General features: G+C 57.3%; 1 protein-coding gene across 9 annotated transcripts in view; it reads right to left on the bottom strand.

The window, feature by feature from the left end:
- The window catches only part of CHD6 (chromodomain helicase DNA binding protein 6), a 209,531-nt gene that overhangs the window by 63,581 nt on the left and 120,842 nt on the right, over nt 1-25,108 (bottom strand). For all 9 annotated transcript variants that reach the window (XM_030533541.1, XM_030533538.1, XM_030533537.1 and 6 more), the window contains 10 exons: nt 24,592-24,713; nt 22,031-22,274; nt 19,085-19,261; nt 17,046-17,189; nt 14,597-14,852; nt 13,994-14,204; nt 11,462-11,657; nt 10,597-10,761; nt 3,833-4,012; nt 1,979-2,089 (listed from right to left, as the gene is read on the bottom strand). In XM_030533541.1, the coding sequence (XP_030389401.1) occupies nt 1,979-2,089; nt 3,833-4,012; nt 10,597-10,761; nt 11,462-11,657; nt 13,994-14,204; nt 14,597-14,852; nt 17,046-17,189; nt 19,085-19,261; nt 22,031-22,274; nt 24,592-24,713 (1,806 nt within the window). The remainder of the gene's footprint in view (nt 1-1,978; nt 2,090-3,832; nt 4,013-10,596; nt 10,762-11,461; nt 11,658-13,993; nt 14,205-14,596; nt 14,853-17,045; nt 17,190-19,084; nt 19,262-22,030; nt 22,275-24,591; nt 24,714-25,108) is intronic.

The raw sequence follows: 25,108 nt of genomic DNA on the forward strand, positions 1-25,108 counted from the left end.
GAAGGGACAGGGAAGATCCTGGGTTGTACTTAAATTCAAAAAATGATCTTGTGAGCAAAAAGTTGGAGACACTGTGCTAGGGTGAGCCACGGGGACTTTCAGCCTGCAGCAACAGCAGTGCTGGTTTGCAGTGATGCCCCTCGAGCAGAGCACAGATACTGCATCTCACAGACTGACCCATATTTCCACAGAATTCCCTGGGACATTGCTTCTGGGTGCAGCCCAGGTTGTCAGGGCCTCCCACAGCCAGCAGCTCCTGGTTAGCATTTTACCATCACCACGATGCTGCAACAACTCTTTAAAATTCCACCGTGTCGCCACTGGGATGGGCAAACAGCACACTAATAACAGCCTGGGCATGAAGGGATAAGTCCAATCTTTGAAATTAAACAGGGCTGTGTGAGGCACGACAGACCCCGGCACCCCTCTCTGATGAGAGCCGCTCCCCACAGAGCCACCTAATGGCCATTCAGCTGGATTTCTGGTTTAATGCATACACCAAATGATAGAAAAAAAACTGCTGGAGGCCTGGGGTTAGCGCCTCAGCCGCGGAGGGATCAGGGCCAGGCAGTGGCTTCGGTGACTCCTGGTAAATGCTCAGTCCTGCTGTTGGGGCAGTGAGCACAATGAGTACTTGGGCGAGGGATAGCTCAGTGGTTTGAGCATTGGCCTGCTAAACCCAGGGTTGTGAGTTCAATCATTTAGGGATCTGGAGCAAAAATCTATCTGGGGATAGGTCCTGCTTTGAGCAGTGGGTTGGACTAGATGACCTCCTCAGGTCCCTTCCAATCCTGATATTTTATGATTCTACTAACAAGGTCAGTGGGGCAGAGACAGCTACTCCCATGAGAACCCTGGCTAGGTACTGGCTGGTGCAGAGCAGCCTGTCCTTGTTATGGCAAACCCCCACCTCTGCCCACCCACTGCTCCCTACCTGGCCCGTAGGCCAGGAATCAGTGAAGGGGTGGGGCCATGGCAGGAGCTGGCATGGGAGCTGACAGCAGGAGGGAGGGGCATGCCTGCAGTGCTGCCTGTGGGGGTCACCCTGTGTTCCAGCACTCAGCCAGGTGCTGAGGAGGAGTGAGCACCTCTTAGCACTCTGAGGCTTAACTGAATTAAATAGCCAGGATCCATGGTGCAAAGCCACCTGGCCAGCCCCACTATGAAACGGCATCCACCCCTCCTCCCCACAGAACTAGAGGGGCTGAATCCACCTCCAGGGTTGCTGGGTCAAGAAGGGCCCCAGGGCAGATGGACAGGGCCCCAGGCTGTGATAAAACACGTTTCTTCCTGAGTGCTGAGAGCTGCAGCCAGTCGCAGTACATCACCCACATGGCAGCAGAGCCAGGAGAACCCAAGTACACTGCACCAGGCAATAAATGCAGCTGAGGACCCATGTGCTCCCTCCAGGACAAGGCTTTCTTGGATGGGCATGACCATAAGACTGGGTCAGACTACGGGTTCCATTTAGCCCAGTATCCTGTCTTCTGACAGAGGCCAATGCCAGGTGCTTCAGACGGAATGAACAGAACAGGGCAATTATCAAGTGATCCCCTTTTGTCCACTCCCAGCTTCGGGCACTCAGAGGCTTAGGGACACCCAGAGCATGGGGTTGAAACCTTGACCATCTTGGCTAGTAGCCACTGATGGACCTGTCCTCCATGAACTTATCTCATTCTTTTTTTAACACTGTTATAGTTTTGGCCTTCACAACGTCCCCTGGCAATGAGCTACTGGACACTTGGGCTCTGCACTTGCACCGACTGCAGCCCTGCAGCACACCTGTTCTGCCTGAGGGGGAGGGCTTGGGATCCACACAGCCTGCAGCTGGGTTTGTTAGCAATGGAGACGCGTGCATGTGTGGCTGCCCAGAGAAGTGTGGAGGAGTGTGCAGATGCACAGAGGAGCATGCATGCGTGTGGAGGAGCGTGCGTGTCCATAGAGGAGCATGGCTGCCCGTTTTCAGGCCGTACTCTACCTTTTCATTCTTCGCATCCGTGTCCAGCTCTGCTATCTTAGCCCACTTCTGCCAGAAGTTGGGGTCATCCAAGGAAATGTCAGTTCTGTTCCCTGAAGCGACAAAGCTGGCCTGAGGGTGAAGAAAGAGCCAGTTAACAGTCTGCAATCCATCCTCAGCAACAGCAAGAGAGGCTGTGTACTCCCACCTGCCCCCTGTCTGTACGAAGGGATCACTACCAGCCACCTCTTCATTTGCTAAGTGGGGTCAGGAGCCAGGTTTGTTTCCAGCCCCCTGGAAATTCAGTCCCGGCAATGGATAAGAGGTGGGACAGCCCCACCCCATCCAGCAGTGCCCAGACTGCCAGCCTTGGGAGCACAATGCAATACCGCTTTCATGGGCTCCCTCCTCTATAGCAGGCGCCTCAGCTGAGCTCTGATAGCACTGATGTATGGTGCACTGCACTCTCCCTGCCCAGCGATGGGAGTGCACAGCAGAGCCAGCCATTGTCCCTGTGCTTCAAGAATGGACATTGAGCTGGCGTCTCTTCTCCAGAGGCACAGGGAGAGCAGTACTGCAAGAATAACGGCTCTGCATCTCCAGACTGCTTGCAGCCCCTGCTGTCAAGCATGAGTGCGCTGCTGCTCCTCTAGCAGGGGTTCCATGAGGCAGACAGACCCACAGACGCTGTGCACATGGAAGCAAGGGTTCCATGGGACAGACAGACCCACACACGTTATGCAGATGGCAGCAGGGCTTCCATGGGACAGGTGGCTGGACAGACTTTGGATAAATGTGCTTAGGCCCCCAGGACAAGGCCAACCCTGCAAATTCCTCTGGATCTGTAAGAGAAGCTCAGCTCTTTCCTTCTCACACTTCCTCCCCACAACAGAGGGTGCAGGCCTGGCTCAGCCCTGAGGGATCCAGGACAATGGCTCTAGCAGGGGGGTGGGGGAAACACACAACCGGCCCTGCCATTGGGATGCAGCTGGCAATCACTAGAAGGAGCAGACTCCAGCTCCCTCCCCAGGGCCATGGGGCCTCCGTGGTCCCTGCCGAACAGGTTCTGGACTGGGCAAGGTCTCTATACAGCCAACCAGTATCGCTGGGGACTTCATGACAGCCCTTTGTGCAGCTGCGGTGCAACGTAGACGATGATGCACACTGTCGAGGAATGCCTGCTGACTAGGTTCAGCGGTGACCTAGAAGAACTGCATCATGCCACTGAAGATGCCATTGCATGGCTAGACGACTGTGCACACGCTAACTAAATAAACTGATGCGCAAGCGAGCAAATCTGCCGAGTACAAAGGATCTCCTCAGAACAGAGCAGCATCTTCTGGAGGTTCCTGAGGTGGGGGAAGGGATCTCTTCCCAGAGCTGAGAACAGAACCCCCGTCTCACTCTAACCACTAGAGAACACTCCCCAGCCCAGCATGGATCATCCAGACACGGTGAGGAACACAAGTGTCTGGGGAAGGCTTCACAAGAGACATCGATCCTGGGTGAACTGGACAGAGGCCAAGTTGAGCTGCTCACATGGCCACCCCTCGCTGCCGCATGCTGGCCACAGCTTTCCCTCCTACTCCTGTTGGTGATCCCATCTGGCACCCTCCCATGCTGCCCCGCTTTCTATATCACCTGGACTCAGCTCATGACCTCAGTCTGCCCTTGGAGCGCCTGTGAGTCCGTGCAGGGCAATGGCTCAGCAGGGGTGGGACACAGGCTGCACTGACACACACAGGGGAGCTCAGAAAGCAACAGGCCAAGCCAAGAGCAGGGAAAAGAAGTCTGTGTCCCATCTGCCCAGTGCACCCTGGCCTCGCCCACCCAAAGCAGACAGGCAGGCAGCCCCCAAGGCAGCACGTGCAGCACCTTAGCAAAGGTGGAGCCCTTCCCCTCTGACTGGATAGTGATTGTTTGGGTTCTGCGCTGCAGGATCTGATCGATATCTTCCTCGCAGAACTTGGAGCCTTCATCTTCCTCGTCCATTAAAGCCCCGTACGCTCCTTTCCGTAGCAAGTCCTCGACCTCCATCTTTGAGAGCTGCTGCACCTACAGAAGATACAGGATGTCAGCACTGTGCCAGCTGCCCGAGAGCTGGGGCTGACCTGGGAGTGCAGGCATGGGGGACGGAGGCTCCCTCCCCAAGCCAGCCCTTGAAGGCAGAGGCATCTAACAGCCCCAGAGCCATGGTGCTAACTGGAACTGCAGTGCCATCCCTGCAGATGGTGCCTGTAGAGCTGTGAGTGCCTGCAATGACTGTGCTAGACTGCAGCTGAATGCCCCCAGACACAGCCCGCTTCTGACCCCAGTGGACAGGGAGGGATCTGGGTGAGATCAAACAAACACTCAGAGGGAAAGTGAGGCAAAGGGCTGGGTAAAACCACAGCCCCTCTGCCGGGCTGCCCCCTGGAACTCCTGTTAACGCAGCTGCCCTTGCCAGCAGGGGACCTGCCCACACACTCCCAGCAGGGCTCTGCAGCTCCCTCTGGCCTGGGAATAATCCAGTCAAGCTACGAGACTTCACCTTCTCCACATAGGTACCTGGCTCTTCTCCTACCCCCACCCCTCCCTGGGAGTCAGGGCTGTCACACGGGTGTGCTGGATCTTTAAGCTATCTTGTTTATGATGCCATGGCAGAGGACAGTTACTTGTTCCGTAACTGGCGTTCTTTGAGATGTGTTGTTCAGGTGTATACCACAGTAGGTGTGCGTGCTCGCCATATGCACCGGTGCTGGAAGTTTTTCTCTTAGCAGTACCCATAGCGGGGAGCACCACTGCGACTCCTGGAGTGGCGCTTCTATATTGCATTATAAGGGGAGCCGCGCGCTCCCCCCCACCCTCGGTTCCTTCTTGCCACTCAACTCCGACAGAGGGGAAGGAGGGCGGGATGTGGAATACACCCGTCCCTTCCAACCCTGATATTCTACGATTCTATGAACAGGTAACTGTCCCTTCTTCTTCGAGAGATTACTCATGTGTATTCCACAGTAGGTGACTCCAAGCTATATCTGATGGAGGTGGGTAGGAGTTTAAGGGTTTCCGGGATGGAGCACCGCCCTACCAAACCCGGCGTCATCCCTTGCTTTTGAGACGATCGCATAGTGCGAGGAAAAGGTGTGGACAGAGGACCACGTAGCAGCCCTACATATGTCCTGGATAGGGACATGGGCTACATAGGCAGTCGATGAGGCTTGCGCTCTCGTAGAATGCGCCTTTATGATAGGCAGTGGGGGAACCCCTGCCAAGTCGTAACACGTGCGTATGCATGAGGTGATCCATCGGGAAAGGCGCTGGGTGGAAACTGGTTGCCTCGTCATGTACTCTGCCAACACAACGAACAGTTGCGAGGATTTCCTGAACGGCCTGGTATGTCTAGTGTATGTAGGCAGCATTCCTCATTGGAGGAATGGGGCTTTAGACAGAGTACTGATAGGAAAATGTCCTGATCCATATGGAAGGCAGAGACCACCTTCAGAAGAAACACAGGGTGCGGGCGAAGCTGGACTTTATCCCTGTGGAAGACCGTATATGGGGGTTCTGAGGTCAAGGCCCTAAACTCCGAGACACGATGGGCTGAGGTGAAAGCCACCAAGAATGCCACTTTCCATGACAGGTAGGACCAGGAACACGTGGCCAAGGGTTCAAAGGGAGGACCCGTTAGGCGGGATAGCACTAGATTCAGATCCCATTGCGGGACCGGGGCCCTGGAGTATGGGAATGCACAAACTAGGCCCTTTAAGAAGCGCGAGGTCATCTGATGGGAAAAAACTGAGTGACCTTGCACCGGAGGGCGGAAGGCTACAATGGCCGCTAAACGTACCCTGATAAGGGACAGGAGGTAATCGAGAATGAGCTGGAGGGATGCGGATGACGGGGAGGCGCCCCGCTTCTCAGCCCACCTAGAGAACCTAGACCATTTGGCAAGGTACGTCCTTCGTGTGGACGGCTTTCTGCTCTCCAGCAGAATGCGTCTGACATCCTCTGAACAGCTTCCCTCCTCATTTAACCATGGAGCAACCACGCTGTCAGGTGAAGCTCAGCCAGGTTGAGATGATGAAGGTATCCCCTCTCCTGGGAAAGGAGATCCGAGCGGAGCGGCAGCCTCCGCGCGGGGGGCGGGGGAGGGCCTAGAAGTTGCAGGAGGGTCCTGTACCAATATTGGCAGGCCCAATCCAGGGCTATGAGGATAACCCTCGACCTGTCTGCCTTTACTTTTTGCAGGATCCTGCCTATCAGTGGGAACAGTGGAAAGGCATAAAACAGTTGGCTTGACCACCAGAGGAGGAATGAGTCTGAGATCGCCCCCCTTTCTACCCCTGCCCTGGAGCAGAACTGGGGGCAGCGTCAGTTCTGGGTAGTAGCAAAGAGGTCAACCTGGAAAGAGGGCGACCTGGGAAGAGGACATGAAGGATGTACCTTGCCAAATGGTCTAGGTTCTCTAGGTGGGCTGAGAAGCGTGGCGCTGCCCCGTCATCTGATGGAGGTGGGTAGGAGTGGGACTCTTGCAAGGTCACTCTCAGAAGAGCTGTCGGGTGACCTCCCAGTGGAGTGACCACTCGTATTGGCGGGAAAACAGGCTGCAGAGGTGATCGGCTCGCACATTGCGCGTGCCGGATAGGTGGAAGGCCCATAGGGAAATATTGTGGGCTATGCAAAACTCCCATAGGTCCAGGGCTTCCCGGCACAGGGCTGAGGAATGCAAGCCCCCCTGCCTTTTGATATAATACATCACGGCCGTGTTGTCCGTGAGGACTCTGACCTCCTTCTCGAAAGGTGCAAACTGAACACTATGCATGCCAGGCGTACTGCCCTGAGCTCCCTGATGTTTAGTGGAGGGACAATTCCAAGGTCAACCATCTGCCTTGTGTTTGAATGTTCCCCATATGGGCTCCCCAGCCCAGGTCTGAGGTATCCGACACCAGGTCTAGTGAGGGAGGGGCTTCTCAGAAGGAAATCCCGTTCCGCATGTTGCTTGGGAGGGACCGCCACTGCAGAGTGGCCGCTACATTGGGTGGTATCATGACAACCTTGTCTAGGCTGTCCCTGAACTGGGAATACTGGGAGACCAACCAGAGCTGGAGGGGCCTCATTCTGAGCCTGGCATGCCGCACTACGGACGTGCATGCTGCCATGTGACCTAGGATTTGAAAATACACTCTTGCCATGGTCACAGGGAAGGTTGTGATGGAGGCAATGAGACTTTTGAGTGTCTCAAACCTGTCCTGCGGGAGAGGCTGTGGCCTCTAGGGAGTATAGCAGGGCCCCTATGAAGTGAATGTGCTGGACCGGTACCAACGTGAACATGGCCTCATTCACCACTAGGCCCAGACCTGCGCATATGGACAGCAGGAATTGCATCTGTGCCTGTATTTGGGACCAGGAGTTGCCCTGAAGGAGTCAATCATCCAGGTAAGGGAAAATTTGCAGCCTGTTCCTCCGGAGGTGGGGTGCCACCACCACCATGCATTTGGGAAACACCCTGAGGACTATGGAAAGGCCAAAAGGGAGGACCGCAAACTGATAATGGTCCTACCCTATCAGGAAGCAGAGGAAGGGCCTGTGACCCTCGAAAATATGGTGGAAATACACATCCTGGAGGTCCAGGGATGCGAACCAATCCCCTGGGTCTAAGAAGGGAATGATGGCGGTCAGGGATACCATGCGGAACTTGTAACGGACCATAAACCCATTGAGATTCCACAGGTCCAGGATGGGCCGGAGCCCGCCTTTCGCCTTTGGGATCAGGAAATACTGGGAGTAAAACCCCTTGCCCTGGAATTCTACTGGTACCCTGTCTACCGCACCCAGGTCGAGGAGGCTCACCACCTCATAGCTTAGAAGGGGGACATGTTCCGGTTCCCCGAGGTCCTCCTGGGGCAGGGGATGGTGGAGGGGGGGTGAAATAGTGCTGAGGACCCACTGGTCTGACGTTATATGGGACCATTCCACTTGGAATGCAGATAAAAGGTTGCAGAACACAAACTTTATTAACTGGGGGGCTTCCGCGGCAATAGACCCAGTGGCTCCCCGCAAAGAGTCAAAACCGCCTCTTCCTCTGCTTCTTGCCCTTCAAGGGGCCTGGTCGCGGGGCCGAGTGGGACTGACGCTGGGACCTGTGTCTCTGCTCCCTCAGTCTCTTGGGTGGGGGCTCCTATCTACCCCTAGCGGGAGGTGCTGAGGTCTGCGGCCTAGGTTTGTCCTTTGCTGGCAGGATATATAGGCCCAGAGTTTGCAGGGTGGTGTGGGAGTCTTTCATCCCATGCAGGCAGACGTCAGTTTGGTCCGCAAACAGTGCTTTCCCATCAAAGGGAAGGTCCTGCATCAAGGACTGGGACTCTGCAGACAGACTGGACAGGAGAAGCCAGGACACCCTACGCATAAATATAGCTGAGGCCATCGAACGGGCTGCCATGTCGTCCGTGTCCGAGGAGACCTGAGGGGCTGCTTTTGCCGCTGCTGCCCCTTCCTCAACCAGAGCCTTGAACTCCTTTTTGTCCTGCTCCAGGAGAAGAGGCAAGAACTTCGGTAGAGACCCCCATAAGTTAAAGAACAGCGGGAGCGTCTGTGGTCGTGTCGGTGCCGACCTCGAGATCAGGACCTCGACAATGAGGAGCGGTACTCATCGGAGGTGCTGCTCTAATAGTCATCCCGGCAGTTATAGCTATGACACTTAGATGCCTGTTGAGGGGAACTCCGGACGTGGTGTCTGGTGGAGCAGGCACTCAAACCTGAGAGTCTGTAACAACGGCATCGGGATCTGCTCCTGTAGCCACGATTCGAGGAGGAGCATCGACACCGCTTGTCTCGGTGCCTGTCCCCTCGGTGGGGTGTAGAGGCCCCTCGAGACTCCCTGCGGGCGAGTCAGCCAATCTGAGTGGAGTGGAGGGCTGACACAAGCTAAGTGAAGACCTCATCGAACAGGGCAGCGCACGGTCCTCGGAGTGGGGACTGTTTCTTGCTGGAGAGGGCTAGTGTGCTCCCAACGGTGGCTTCTCTCGGGACTCGGTGCCCGTCTCAAGCGGCGCACCCGGCACCGGAAGGGAGAGGATGTCACGTGCCGCCTGTGCAGCCTCCAGCATCGACAGCTTTCTCACCGCAGGAAAGGCACGTGCGGATGGGACTGGGCTACTTCACGCAACGCGAGTCGGAGGTCTGGGTCCTGAGGGGGATTGTGGGCTGCCCAACTCGGGTCCAGCCTCACCCCTGTCTTTTTATAGGTGCCACTGAGTCTTTCCCTGCTTCTTATCGGGTGAGCGGTGCCAGTTGGTGGAGGGAGCCTCACTCTACACCGAGGACGCGGTGCTCGGTGCTGTGTCCGGACGGCATGCTGGTGCTGGTGCCCAACGCAGATTCCATTAGCAAGGCCCGGAGCCGGATATTCCTCTCTCATTTAGTTCGAGGCTTGAACGATCTACAGATTTTACAGCGGTCTGTAACGTGAGTCTTGCCCAAGCAGCGGAGATACTGAGTGTGCGGGTCGCTTCCTGGCATAGAACTGTGACAAGAGTCACACGACTTGAAGCCTGGGGCATGGAGAAGACGAGTACAACTAAGGCTAATAGAAGAGCTACAGCAAAGCTGGAGTGCAAACGTTCCGACTACTTTCACTGGCAGCAAGAAGGAACTGAGGGTGAGGGCAGTGCGTGGCTTCGCTTATAGTGCGATATAGAGGTGCCACTCCAGGGGTCGCAGTGGTGCTGCTCCCTATGGGTACTGCTAAGGGAAAAACTTCCGGCACCGGTGCATGTGGCAAGCACGCACACCTACTGTGGAATATACATGAGCAATCACTCGAAGAACTGGCCACCCCTGCTGGTCAGAGTGCTAGGAAAGTTCAGAGTCTGATATGGGAGAGCCCTACTGGCCCTCAAGACCCAGGCCCCAGCTCTGTTACTGGAAGCTGTTCGTGTGCTTTCATGCTTCCTGCTAAGCTGTCACCTTGTCCAGTTGGCAGCGCTGCCTGGGCACAGCAAGCACCACCATGTGCCCTCTGCTCTCTCGGAGGCAGCTCCTATCTGTGGTAGTTAGTCTCGACAGCCAGGGGTCAAGGCACCTTTGGGTACATTCAACTCCATCAATGTGGGATCTCAGTGCCCCTGGGATCCTGGGGTAGGCTCCAAACTCAGTTCTTAGCGGACATTCATCTATCCAGAGCCACAATAAACCTAGCGGGGTCGGAAACCTCTGCTCAGGGCAAGCCAATGGCTAGACAAGCAAGCATGGCATGGGGAACATCTGTGGAGGCTCTAGAGCTGGGATAGCAGGGGGCTGCAGGTCAGGCCGGAGGGGCATTGGCAACACTGGGGGGCTGAGCTGGATATTACAGGACAGGACTGATGTCCATGGCAGAGGTGCCTGAAATCTGCTCTGTCAGGGACATAGATCCTCCTCATGGTCTGCATGACTGGTTGGCTCCACACACTCACTCATGCTGTGCAGGCAAGCAAGTGGGATCTGTCCTATACTATGGACCACAGGCCTACTCTGGCGGCTCACTCCTGCAGCCCTCTGCACAGCCATGGGCACAGGGGGCACACACAGACACAGCCACTCGGGTGAACACTGCAAGGAGCAGCAGAGGCACAGAGCCTTTCCATGACCCCAGCCCCCAAGCGGGCAGACAGGCAGCCTACCCCATTGGTGCTGCCCTTGCGGTTGATGTCCTGCAGCACGGCCTTGTCCAGGCCCAGCTTGAGGCTGGCCTTGTCGAACATCTCACGCTCGTAGGAATTCCTGGTGATGAGACGATAGACCTTCACGGCCTTGCTCTGCCCGATCCGGTGGCAGCGCGCCTGTGCCTGGGATAGCAAAGGCCACAGCGTCAAATACAGCATGCGGGCAGCATAGACATGGCTCTGCCTGGTTCAGCCAGTACAGAAGCTCTAGGGCCCAATGGGCAGAGCCCAGCACCCACCCCTGCCCAGAGCACAACGGGCAGAGCCCAGCCTCTGCCTCCACAAGGTGTCCTAGAGCTGACCTGAAGGACCCACCCTAAGGAGCCTCTCTGCTGGGCTGGCCAGCAAGGGGCAGTGAGTGCCATGTGAATGTGATGCAGAGGCCTGTGCTGGACTCAGCGCCCTCTGCACCCGAGCTGCCCTCCTCTGGGGCTTCCATTCACTGCAGTGCAGGCCACGCTGAAGCCAGGGAGCTCTCCACCATCAACTCCGCATCCTCCCACTTCCTGCCCCAGGCTACGCTGAAGCAGGCACCCGAGGGGGCAAGGTTCTGTTCTGCACCCGACCCCCCGGCACAGCTGCTCCTTACTATGTAGCACTTCCAGCACCCAGTCTGCTCTGACTGCCTGGGCTGCCATTCTTTAACTGGCCCCAGCGGTGGGTGGTATCTCATCCCGCGGTCCCATTGGCTGCCCCCAGCAATGGGCGGGGCCCCATCCCATGTCTCATTGGCTGGCACACAACTCCTTTGCTCTAATCAGCACTATTATTCATGCAACCCCTGGTGCCTCACCAACCCCATCATGGCCCTGCTCTGCAATACCTGGAGGTCGTTCTGTGGGTTCCAGTCCGAATCAAAGATGATGCAGGTGTCGGCAGCTGTGAGGTTAATGCCCAGGCCTCCTGCCCTGGTGCACAGGAGGAAGACGAAGCGGTCTGAGTCTGGTTTGCAGAAGCGATCAATGGCAGCCTGGCGCAGGTTCCCACGCACCCGCCCGTCAATGCGCTCGTAGGTGTATCTGTTCAGACAGGGAACGGGGGACACGGCCGGGTCACCGCATAGCCTGCACCATGTGGAATAGAGCATCTTATCTCTGCAGACCTAGCTCCTGGGGCTGCAGGGTGCCAGTTGCCAGACTCACAACTGCTCTGGCAGCTCCAAGACACCCATTCCATGCAGGCACAAGGACCCTGGCTCCCCTGCTCCTGGGGCCAAGGGCAGCAAGGCTGAGCGATGGAGGCAGCCAACCCCACGTGGCACAGGGGCCTACAGGCTGTGCAGCACCTGAGGGGAGGAAGCTCTACCATTCTGGAGCAGAGACAGGGCCAGGGGCTGCTCCCTGTCAGAAACTCATGTAGGGGCCTGCGCTGCTCAAAGCTCTGTGCCTGCATTTCCAGGAAGTCAGCAGGAGCCACACTGCAACAGAGGGGGGCCATGGTCCTGGCCAGCAGACCCTGTGGCCTTGCCCCTTCCTGACCCTGGGGGCCATGTTCTGCAGGGTTCCCCCTCCCTGAGGTTCCCCCACAGGAAGGCAGTGCAGCCTGCACCTGCTAGCTCCAGCCCCAGTACACAGTGGGCGATTGCGGGCTGGAGACACTCTGCTCTACTGATCATGATGGACAAGGCCTCTTGTATCAGTGCTGCCTGACGGGCATCCTGTGGGTCAAGCAGCCCGCAGAGTCTGGGCTCCCCTGGGGCCAGCCAGCACCAGCTGTTGATTCCCCACCAGGAACCAGACTTCTCCCCTCTATGGCGGCAGGGCCACTGAGGGCGCAGCACTCAGCCACAAGGCTCCCTTGGGCCATGGGGAAGGAGTGATAGGCACAGGGGAGCCTTAGCCCACAAGGTCCTGTCTCCACCCGGACACTCCCAAGATGGGCCAACAGACAGGCCAGGGTGTGCCCAGAGAACGATGCTCTAAGACAGGGTTTCTCAAACAGAGGTTGCCGCTTGTGTAGGGAAAGCCCCTGGTGGGCCAGGCCGGTGTATTTACCTGCCCCGTCCGCAGGTCCAGCCAATCGCAGCTCCCACTGGCCACGTATCGCTGCTCTGGGCCAATGGGAGCTGCTGGAAGCGGCGGCCCCACTGGCCATGGATCGCTGCTCCGGGCCAATGGGAGCTGTGGGAAGCGGCAGCCCCACTGGCCACAGATTGCTGCTCTGGGCCATTGGGAGCTGTGGGAAGCAGTGTGGGCCGAGGGACTTACTGGCCACTGCTTCCAGCAGCTCCCATTGGCCTGGAGGAGCGATTGGCTGGACCAGCGGATGGGGCAGGTAAATACACCGGCCCGCCAGGAGGTTTCCCTACATAAGCGGTGTCCCCTGTTTGAGAAACTGTGCTCTAAGATCTCTGGGGGAGTCAGCACTGAGGGGGGTTCTCCAGGCAAGACATTGCACAGTAAGAACAGGCCTCCACACTCACCACTGGGGTAGATGGTAGTGAGGAATATTGGATAGGTGGGGCCAGATCCACCCCCATCCCCACCCCCACTCCGCACACGCTGAGGGCACAAAGCCCACGTGAAGCTGCCCCAAGAGGCAGACATATTCCCACAAGAGTCACCTCCTTTCTGGCACAGCAGGCACAGGCAGGGTCTTGAGGCTGCTCTAATATGTGCTGGGGGAAGCACACAGGGGTGTGCAGGGGCCTTTCTCCACAGCCTGCACTGAACACAGCTCAGCTGCTCCCCGGCTTGGGACTCTCACTCATTGCAAACTGACCTCAGTGCTCACTGGCAGTGGGCGTGACACAACATGGCACAGGGTGGGTAAGCAGCGCTAATGTAAGGATCCAGGAACTAGAGCCCAGGCCTCCAGAGCCTGAGATGGCTGACGTTCCCACAGTGCATTGGGAGGCTAAGCAGAGCTCCAGCCACAGGGCAGTGTAGGGAGCAGGCATTGCAGAGGCCCCACAGCGACAGACTGAGTGCTGACTCAGCAGTGCTGGGAGCAAACCAGAGCCCAGTGACCCCTGCCCTGCACACCCAGCCAGGCTAAGCACAGAGGGGGAACCCCAACTGACTGGGCTGCATGGAGAGGCCAAGAGTCCAGGGTGGGCGAGTAGAGAATGGAGTGAGGAAGAAGAGGCTGCTGAGGGCCAAGTGAGCAGCATGTATTGAAGGAGGAAAGCTGCTGTGACCTGGCTGCAGCCAGCTGGAGCCCCTCAAGCCCAGATGGCAGTGCTGTATTGAGAGCAGGGCCTGGCCACGCTCACCTGCACTGCACACCAGGGCATAGCCTGAGTTTGTCACCCAGCCCGTTCTGTGTGGGCAGGGAGGGCCGAGAGGGCACGTGCCTGATGACTGGCACACACAGCAGGGCAGGGGGAGTGCCAGGCAGCGCAGGCTGTACTGACCGCCTCTGGATGAGATAGTCCTCCAGGATGTCCAGGCAGCGCACCATCTGGGAGAAGATCAGCACCTTGTGCCCACCGGCGATCAGCTTGGGCAGCAGCTTGTCAATCAGCACCAGCTTGCCAGCCGCCTGGATCATGGCCTGCAGCTGGAAGTCCAGCGCCTCTGGGCTGTGCGACTTACGGAAATCTTCCAGGATTTTCTCCTCCGCCCCTGCAAAGCAGGAGGGGAAATCAGCCCTGGCTAGAGCTGTGGCCTGCCTGCCCTGCCCGGGCACAGCCATCCTTGCTGCCTGGGCACAGCTGCCCTAGCCTTGCTCTCCACTGTCACACACTATGGGGTAGCAGGCCCCAGCTGCTGCCAGGGCCAGGCCCGACACCCGAACCAGATGGTCTAGGAAGCTGGTAAGTGTCCAGAACTACAGAGAGTAATGACTACACCTCACTCAATGCCCCTGGATGGGAGCTGCTGAAAAGCACCCGCCCTGGGTGGAGCGCCTCACCACCATGAGGCAGGATGGCTGCAGCACTGGCGCAGCTCACGGTGCTGATGAGGTTGGGCATGTTGGTGTGTCCTGTCCCAGTGCCCCATGCCCCACGGCTCACCATTGATGAGATAGGGGTGGTTGCAGCACTTGCGCAGCTCCATCATGGTGTTGATGAGGTTGGGCATGTTGTGCTGGTTGGCGCCCTTGGACAGGAAGGAGAAGTTCTTCTCTAGGATGGCCCGGTAGTATTTCTTCTGGATGTTGGTTAGCTCCACCTCAATGATGGTCTCCTGCTTCGGCGCCAGGTTCTTCTCCACATCATCCTTCAGCCTCCGCAGCATCATGGGCTTCAGGATTGACTGCAGCTTCTTCACCTGCCCAGGACAAGCGCAGACACACTGTCCCTCCCTGCCTCATGCATGGCAGGCAGTGAAGACAACTGCAGAGCCCTCCTGGGGTAGCCACCATGCGTGTGAGGGCTCTGTACTAATCGCCTCCCAGGGACACCAGGGCAAGCCTGTTCTGCTAACACCGAAAGAGGACTTCTCCAGCGGCCAGCCCTGCAAACTGCACTGGGGTCTGAGAGCCGGGCTGGGTAGAGCTAGCCTTGGTTACACCTGTGCAGCCCCACTGCTTTCACCAGGGCAGGTGTGTGACTACCTGGCCTTGTGCCCAGAGTTCATAAACACTTCTGCCAGTGAGCCTGGCTTCCTCCCCAGAGCAGAGCTCATTCCCAGGGGCACGTGGTCTGAGAGACGCCTGCTGAGCAGAGGCCCATGTGAACCCTCACTGCACAGTTCATTGCCTCTCTCTGAGCACCCAGTTTATATCCAGCTCCTGCCTGAAGTGAGCCTGCCCTGTATGCCCCAGTGCGATTCCTCCCCTTGTGGGCACAAAAAGTGTTGCTAGCACAATGCAGGCAGCTGCTCTGAACTGGGCCTGTTGTGAGCGGAAGGGAGGTCCAGGGCTCCAGTCCCACAGGGATGCTGCTTGTTCTGTGGCTCCATGGGCTGCACAGTGAGGAGGGGCAGACTCTGCAAGCTCCACCCAGGCTCTCAAAGAGCAGCAGCAGAGTCCTCCAGATGGACCCAACACCAGGGATTCCAGAGGGGGTGTGCAGAACCAGCTGACTGCGTCTGACAAGAACCTGCCCCAAAGGGCACAGCTTTTACAGAGCAGAGCCACGGACACACTGATTTAACTGTCCCCTTTGCATCTTTACATTTGGGAATGGGGACCAGCAGGAAGGATGTGTGCACAAGGGTGATGTGCATGCATGTAGAGGTTGTGCGCTGAATGCGTAGGGTCCGTGCAAGTGAACATGCAGGGTGCGTACTGGATGCAGAGGGGTGTGCTGTGCATGCATGGGGTGTGAGTGTGCTGAACATGCAGGGGGGTGGTGAGTGTGCACAGAGAATATAGGAGATGTGCAGAGAGTACTGGGGAGGGTGAGCATGCAGGGAGATGGGGGGTGCGGTGTGTGCATTAGGGTGTGTGCTGTGCATGTGCCAAGCATGCAAGGGTTTTGGTGAGCATGCGGGGGCATGCTATGCATGAATAGGGACTGTGGGGTACATGTGGGTGACTAAAGAGCTGTGCGGGCAGGACATGCAGAAAGTGCAGGGGCTGGGGGCATGTAGAGCACGCAGGGGTGGTGCTGGACATGCAGGGGCTGGAGATATGCTGAGCATGTGGGGCCAGAGGGGGGCTGGCCGTGCAGAGCCTGGGGGTGCTGGGCGAGCAGGGGTAGGGGTGCCAGGCATGCGGGGGACTGTAGATCTGCTGAGCATCTGGGGGGTTGGGGTGCTGGGTATGCGGGGGCTGTGAGTGCATGCAGGGTGCTGGCTGCAGGGGGGCTGGATGCGTGGGGATTGGAGGGGCTGGGCACACGGCAGCTGGGAACTGCTGGCCATGTGGGGGCTGGGGATGCTCAGCACGCAGGGAATGGCGGGAGGTGCTGGGTGCATGGGGCTCTGGATGCGCAGGGGCTGGGGGCTGACTGGGCGCATGGGGCTGGGGATGCTGGGAACATGGAGGGACTGTGGAGGTGCAGGGCGCATGGTGGGGCTGTGGGTGTGCTGGGTGCGTGGGGGGTCCGTGGAGGTGCTGGTGCATGGGGGGGGGTGCCTGGCGCGTGGGGGGGCTGTGGAGGTGCCGGGCGCATGGGGGGGCTGTGGGGGGGCTGGGAATGTGTGCAGACAGGCCCAAGGTGGGGACCTAAATAGCAGTGAGAGGTGTTAGCCTCCTCCGGCCAGGGCCATGGCTCAAGCCCATCTCCATTTTCTGTTTCCCAAGCAGCTTCCTTCTCTAGAGCTTTGCTCGCCCCCGGCAGAGCCGGCCCTGTCTCCAGGGCTAGGCCCAGGGTGCTCTCAGGCAGAGTCTTAGCTTGCAGCGAGGAGGAGCCTTACTTGCATGCTTAACTGTGCATGCTTAACTGTGTTTCTGGACTGGGGCCCAGGTGAGCTGGACCCCGCCTCTGCAGCTCCTGGGCCCCACCCCCAGGGCCCCACCCCCACAGCCCTGGACCCTGCCAGCCCCTGAGCCTCACCCCTGGGCCCTGCTGGTACCTGCTCCTCTGTCTTCAGGTCCCCGAACTCCTCCAGGAACGCCGTCTCCGAGGGGAACTGCTGGGGTTCCAGGAAGTTCAGTAGGCTGAAGAGCTCCTCCACTGAGTTCTGCAGGGGGGTCCCGGTCAGCAGCACCTTGTGTTCCTGAGTAGAGCAGGGCCAGGGCTTCAGTGCTGGGGGGCAGTGCTCGTGCAGCCGGAGCCAGAGCAAAGGGTTCAAAGGGGCTGGCAGGATCACCCCAGGGACACTAACTTGCCCTTGCTATGACTTCGCTCCTGGGGCAGGAGGCCAGGGTAGCGATGAAGCTGACTGCAAACCCCAAGGGTCTGAAGGGCCAATGCTGGCCCAGGGTCCTGGTACCGATCTGCTCCAGGTCAGCAGGCCCCCACACCATCCTTGGTCAAGACACAATGGCCATGCACTGGAAAGTCTCAGTCCAGCCCTGACTAGACTCTGAGTCACAGGATCAGCAGGGATGCCAAGGCCTGAGTGGTGCCAGAGCAGGGCTGCGGTAGCTCAGCACCAGCAGCACATGGAAAGCTCACACTGCCCCTGGCTGCGCTGCCTGTTCTCTCTGGGGAGGAGCTCTCCTGAGTGCTGCTGGGCCAGGCCTGGGCCCCCACAAGAAGGGCCATGGCCCAGCAGTAAGATCAGTAGCCTGGGAGGCAGAACTCCGGGTTCTATTCCTGACTCCACTGCTGGCAAGTCTCAGCACTGCTCTGGGCTCTGCATTGCCCCCCCGCACCCAATAAAAGGGGGCTGACAGTAGCGACCTGCTGGCGGGCCCCATGTCTCTGCTGGGGCAGAGCAGAGCAGGGCTGTTAGCAGTCACTGCCTGTACTTGTTCCTGTAACAGGAGGCACTGGCCGAGCAGGGGCCTGGAGTAAGTGAGCCCAATGGGGCCAGCCTCTCTGGAGGGAAATGGCACCCCTGACCTTGGGTGGGCAATAGACAGTCGATTACACCCAGCATGAGCTTGAGGTGAGCTCATGCTGCTCCCCGGGCACTGCATTAAATGCTCACATTTATCCCCAGGTCGCTCCTCACGTGGGGAGCAGCTCCAAGAGCTGCCAGTTGAGAGAACGGACGAAAGCCGGGGGTGCTGGGAGGCTGCAGCTTTCCAAGGGCATCGTGCAAAAAGCTGAGCGCAGGAGCGGGGCCAGTTTGAAAGGCAGAGTCCCATTAGCCTTGTACTGCCCACACCCGCAGGGCGGCTGTGTGGGCAACTCCCCCCCCCCATCATGGGGCACGAGAGAGTCGGAGTCACCGAATACCAAGAAAAGAGCTTGTTTCTAGGGCACCTTTTATCCCAGAGCCCTTTATTTACCATTGCTAATACACCGTCTTTGTGCCATCCATCACTGGAAAGCAGCTGCATCTAGGGTGGAACATAGCAGCTGCGCAGACAGGGGTGGCTCCAGGCCCCAGCACACCTGGGGGGCACTCTGCCGGAGCCGTGGGGGCGGCAGGCAGGGTGCCTTCGGCAGCTTGCCTGCGGGAGGTCCGCTGGTCCTGCGGCTTCTGGACCTCCCTCAGGCAAGCCGCCGAACGCAGCCTGCCCGTCGTGCTTGGGACGGTGAAATGCCTAGAGCCGCCTGTGTGCAGAACACAGTACCACTGCAGGACAGATGGGGCAGGGAGTGCTGGAGAAGTGCAGGGGACATAATTAGCCAAGGTGGTCTGGCCAGGAACAGAGGTTGATGTCCCTGCTCTAGTGAATGGGGCCACAAGCTTTGTAATGAGCACAAGTGGTCAGAACCCCTCTGCTAATGTCCTTTCAGCACCACCTCACGCTGGGTCAGCAGCATCTGACGCTGCCCTGGAGGGCCCCAGCCGAGCACCAACCAGGCCCCACAGCCTGAACTGGGGAAATTACAGCGCAGGGTGCAAAGGCTGAGGGCATCTTCCCAAGGACAGCCATACCAGTTGACGGGGAGGGCTTGTTTCCCTTCACAGCCCAGCCCTGGCTGTGCAGGAACAGCACTAAGATGTGGCTGAGTCCAGCCCGCTCTACACTCTCGTGAGCAGCCAGTTCTTACCAGAGCCATGAGCTTCAGTCCCTCCAGCAGCTTGCAGTTCCTGTTCTTCAGCCGATGGGCCTCGTCAATGACCACGCAGCGCCACTGTATCTTCTTCAGCTCGGGGCAGTCGGCCAGGATCATCTCGAAGGTGGTGATCACCACATGGAATTTGAAGATCCCTGGAAGAGGGTTACCCTAAGGAGACACAAGCCAGGCAGTGCTTTACTCATGCCAGGCAGTGGGACACCCCAGACAGGCAGGCCGGCTGGACACAGCTATTGGGCAGCCCAGCCCTGATCTGCGGCAGCTCTCTGGAGAGCCAGGGGCTTCATCAGAGAGGCATTTCAGAGAGTGTGCTCTAATGTATCTGTGCAAAGGGAAGGCACTGCCATCCCAGGCCACAGTGACCCTGCAATGCCAGCCATAGGCCTTGCGCAGAGCCAGCGGGGGGACTGGCAAGCTGAGGGGCTCCAGCAGCCAGAGGGTGATGCAGCCGGAAGTGCTGTCCTTGGGAAGACGTCCTTAGGGACACTGGGGCAGGGCTGCACAGGGGTCCTGACAGGCCGTACCTCACATGCACTTTAGAAACTTGCTCTGCCTGCAGACCCCCCGAGACCATCTCCCCTCACGCAGCAGGCTGCAGTGCGCATCCAGCCAGGCCTCTCAGGGCCCCTCCCTGCAAGTGCAGGAAGCTCCTAAAGGGTCTGTATCCCACAGACTGGTGCCTCCATACCCCTCAGACTGGGTGCTCTTGACACTCCAAACCTGCAGGCTGGGCGCCACCTGGCCCTCTGTGCCTCAAGATTGGGTGCCCCCCCCAGCTCACTGCATCCCCCCAGCTCACCACCAGGACCAGCTCCAGTGTTTTTGCCGCCCCAAGTGGTGAAAAAATAAATAAATGCCGTGATCGGAGCACTTCGGTGGCAGCTCTACCACCGCCGCTTCATTCTTCAGCAGTAGGTCCCCCCTCCGAGCTCACCGCATCGCTCAGGCTGGGTGCCCCCCTGGCCCTCTGCACCTCACAGATTCGATGCCCCCCAGTCCACCGCATCCCTCAGGCTGGGTGCCCCCCAGGCCCTCTGCGCCTCACAGATTGGGTGCCCCGGCCCACCGCATCCCTCAGGCTGGGTGCCCCCTGCCCACCGCATCCTCAGGCTGGGCGCTCCCCAGTCCACCGCGTCCCTCAGGCTGGGTGCCCCCCAGGCCCTCTGCACCTCACTGATTGGGTGCCCCCTGGCTCACTGAATCCCTGAGGCTGGGGCCCCCTGGCCCACCGTGTCCCTTGGGCTGAGTGCCTCTCTGGCACTCTGTGCCCCGTAGAAATTGGGTGCTCCTAACACTCTGCACCCCACAGGCTGGGTGCCCCCCACATCCCTCAGACTGGGTGTCCATCAGCCCTCCACGCCCCACAGACCAGGTGCCTTCCCAACACACCACATCCCACACAGATGGGGGCCCTCTGACCTGCCGCTTTCCAGAATCAGAAAAGCAGGCTCCTGCCATGGAGGGGGCGAGCCCATTCTCAGCAGGGGAAGGGACCCGTGGCATTCCCACCCTCCTGCATGAGCAGGGCATGTCTTGGTTCAAGAGCACCTTCCCCGCAGCTAGGGCAGCCCCGCGCGTTGGCCACACCCAGGCCAGTCACTTCATGAACAACATTCCTCGTGATGCAGAGCTAGGCAGGGAGCCAGGCTGCAAGGGTGACCCCAGGGGATCTGTGACACTACACCCCATATTCATCCTGTACAAGATGAGTCATGTGAGGTGTGTAAGGAAAAGTTAGGATTTGCTGAATATGATCATCTTATTTGTGTGCATATTTCATTTTTGTATCTAAAGTTATGAATGTTCACTATGTATCTGTATTTCAAATGCAGTTACACCTGAGGGACCTCATCTATAGGCAAGATGCTTCCAGTCTAGACAGCTGGCTGGGAAGGGCCTATTCAAGGTAATGGGCCATCAGGGGAAACACTAGGCCTTAGGAGAAGCTTATCCCTCACCTGAGAAGCCTTCCTGAGAACGCTCCAGACAGCCTGTAAGTAATGGCAGCTATGGCTCAGCAAGGGCATGTGACCAGACCACATGACACTGATCTCCATTTTGGGTACCTTATTTTTCCATCAGTGGGATTATGGAACAAAGGGTTCCCGCCATAAGTTAAAGCTATATAAGGTGGGGTGTGAGATCACCTAGGAGCCTCAATACCCACACAAGGACACTCCTGGAAGCACCTAAGGAACAAAGACTGGACTGCGGGAAGCATTGGTCCCAGGCTAAAATGGTTTCTAGCCTGTGTATGGAAACCTGATGAACTGCTTGTATCAGCAGCCAGGGTGAGAGATTGCTAATTTGTATCCAATCAATCTAGTATTTTAGGCTTAGTTTGCGGTTTTGTTTATTTACTAGGTAATCTGCTTTGATCTTATAATCACTTAAAATCTATGTTTTTGTAGCTAATAAACTTGCTTTTATGTTTTAATCTAAACCAGTGTCTTTGAAGTGTCTGGGGAAAATCTCATCTTGGTTTAACACAAGCGTATTGTGCTTATTTCTCTCCACATTGAGGGAGAGGCAAACTGAGTAATAAATTCAATTTGGTCGGGGTTTCAATCAGGGTAGTACGGTACAGCTCTGGGGTCCTAGGCTGGGGGGCTGGAGGTTGGCTGCAGCCTCTCTATTGTTGTTTCATGCAGTGACTGGTCAGCCTGCATGTAACTGCAGCTGGGTATGTCCCTGCCTGTGCAAATGCTGGTGGGAGTGTAGGACTGGGAGCAGCTTGTCATAGCAGCACAGTGTGAGAGGGAGCCCAGGCTGGTGAGTCAAAGGGCTCAGTGGTACCCCAGTTCCAGGTACCCTAGGGAGAACCCATCACAGTATCCATCCTGGGAGCCACAATAGCAGTGGCCAAGATGGAGAGATCCGAGGGTCAGTGGGCCATGGGGAGCTGAGAGCGGCAGGCACCTGCGCATCCCTGTACACCATCTCGTACTGTTGGATCATCTGCCTGCTGATCTGGCTGCCGTGGTACACGATGGCATTCATCTCCGTCCAGGTGCGGAACTCCCGCTCCCAGTTGGTGATGGTGGAGAGTGGTGCGATGATGAGGAAGGGACCATGAATGTCCATCAGGAAGATCTCAGAAAGGAAGGTGATCGACTGGATCGTCTTCCCCAAGCCCATCTCATCCGCTAGGATGCAGTTCTTCCTGTGGATGCAGCACAACACACGTGGGGACACATTACGCCTGGGGACACATTTAATGGGCAGCAGGTTTAAAACAAACAAAAGGAAGTCTTTCTTCACACAAGGCACAGTCAACCTGTGGAACTCCTTGCCAGAGGATATTGTGAAGGCCAAGACTATAACAGGGTTAAAAAAAGAACTAAATAAATTCATGGAGGATAGATCCATCAATGGCTATTAGCAGGATGGGCAGGGATGGTGTCCCTAGTCTCTGTTGGCCAGAAGCTGGGAATGGGCAACAGAGAATGGATCACTCGATGATTACCTGTTGTGTTCATTCCCTCTGAGCACCTGGCGTTGGCCACTGTCGGAAGACAGGACACTGGGCTAGATGGACCTTTGGTCTGACCCAGTACAGCCGTTCTTATGTACACAGCATGTTGGGGAACCCATAGCACTGACACTGCCTGCCTTGTCACCTTGGGCAGGTCATGCCACCTCTCTGAGCCTGGGAGCGCTGCAGACAGACTTGCTTACCGGGGGGGGCTCAGAGGGGGAACTCAGGGCCTCTAAAGCACTATGTGATGCTCACATTAAAAGTGGTCCAGGGCCGGCCTCCCAAATATCTGCAAATTACAGGCCCAAGGTCCCATGTCAGTGGGAAAATGCTCACACAACTGCTGTGGGTGCACACACAAATCAGGCTACTGTGCATGCAAAGGCCTCACCGTCTCCATGTCCATCTGCTCCAGCTCTTTATGCATGGGTCAGTGCACAGCACTGTGCACATTTCTGTCTCGTAAGGGCATCTATGTCCCTGCCATTGGGAGGGGCACACCAGTACGGCCAGCACCAACCAACCAACTACCCGAGGGACACCCAGTGGAGTCTTCATTCTCCTGAGGCCTCACCAGCCCCAGAAACGTACCAGCACCCAGTACACACTTCATGCCGTTTGGGAGGAGTCGACTTCATTGGTATTAAACAATCATAAAGGTAAAATTACAAAGAACAAAGCTGTATTAGTTGCTGCTGACATGTACCCTGACAGCAGGGGGAGCAGTGACTCATCAGCCCATGGGAGTGGTGAGCCCATTACTCCTGGGGGAATTCTGCACCACTGTGCCCATGCAGAATTTATGTTCCCTGCAGATTTTTTTTTCCTCACAGAAAATAGATTCTATCAGGGAGGCACTGCAATTACACCTTTCACCCACAACGGGCTGCTGTGGCACCAGAAAAGAGGGCAGCTAACTCAAGGCCAGAGCAGCCAGCTACCATGGAGAGGGAGGGGGAGGACTGCCTTCCTCACAGCGTCCTGTCTGCGGAGCCAGATGAGGAGGAATGGGATATGGGGAGCAGCCATAGCAGGACACATGGGGCTGCTGAGGGCGTCATACAGACTGGGGTTCAGAACGGCTAGTGAGGGGCATAGATGGGTGGGGCACAAGAGCTAGTGGGGTGATAGCATTGAGCCAGGGGCTGATGGGAGTGGGGGTGCAGGGCCACACGGGGGGGGGAGCGGTGACTGAGTTGGGGTATAGAGACACATGGGGACAGAGGAGGCGTGGCTGAGGGTGCAGGGACACTTGGAAACAGGAGGGGAAGGGTGGCTGAATGGGGTGGCTGGATGTGGGTACAAGAACACATGGGGAGGGAGATGCAGGGATGGGGGAAGGGGTGGCTGACTGGGGGTGCAGGGGTGGATGGGAGGAGGGGCAGATGTCCCTGACTGAATGAGAAAGGCTAAAAGTCAGCCAGGGTCTGCATGGGGGAGGCTCCCTAACAATCCCTCCTCCTGTCCCCATACCCTCCCACCCACACCCAACAATCCTCCAGGCTCACTCCCAGGTGCCTGCCCAGCAATTACTTCCCTCTCTCTCAGCTCCTCTGTTACCCCAGCTCCCCCAAACCTTTGCACTGTTTCTGAAGGGTGCAGGAAATATGTTTCTGTATTGTAGTGTAAAGGAATTATTACTCAGAGTTCTGTATTAATGTGCCTAGTAAGGAATCTATTTGTCAAAACACATTTCCTGAATATTTTTTTGTTGTCCATATGGTTACAGACATACTTGCTGACAGGTATTCTGAAATAAATTACCAAAATAATTGAAACTGGCATGCTTATATAGTATTATTTTGACAAATAAAATATGCAGAATTTTAGAATATTGTGCACAGAATTGCTAATGTTTTTGCGCAGAATTCCTCAAGCATAGCTCATGCATCTGCTTCAGGAAGCACCCTTCCCCTCCAACAGCACAACACTCCCCACGGCCATTGATGTGTGAAACGCTAGCAGTCTCCTTGTGGTGGTGCCTGCTCCAGCCCCTGCTCACCTGTTGTACCAGTTAAAGAGCAGCCAGTTCATCCCCTCCAGCTGGTACTCCCGCAGCTGGTTGCTATTCTTATAGTCCCGTGATTTCTCCAGTTTCTTCCAGAACTCGGAAGCGGGGCGCTCCTAGGAGGGAGAGCAGAGAGCATGACCCACGGAGAGGAACAGGCTAGTGCTCAGCGAGGTGTAGTCACAAACTTGGGACAAGGGACAATGCTGGGCTCAGGCTGAAAAGGGAAAACTTGGGAAAGAGGTTTCAAAATTATTAGCAAGCATCAGCTGATCAGCAGCAAGGCCTCAGCCCCTACATCCCAGCAACTGATTTTCCCCACCTCTAATGTGGGGGATGCGGGGGATCTGGGTCTCAGGATCAGAACTGCAGGGAGCTGCAGGTCAGGACTGAGGGGCATCGGTAGCACTGTGGAGGGGGCTCAGGATCAGAACTGCAGGGAGCTGCAAGTCAGGACTGAGGGGCATCAGTAGCACTGTGGAGGGGTCTCAGGATCGGAACTGCAGGAGTG

The sequence above is a fragment of the Gopherus evgoodei genome, chromosome 14 (genome assembly GCF_007399415.2).
Source record: "Gopherus evgoodei ecotype Sinaloan lineage chromosome 14, rGopEvg1_v1.p, whole genome shotgun sequence".
In the NCBI taxonomy this organism is placed as follows: domain Eukaryota; kingdom Metazoa; phylum Chordata; order Testudines; family Testudinidae; genus Gopherus; species Gopherus evgoodei.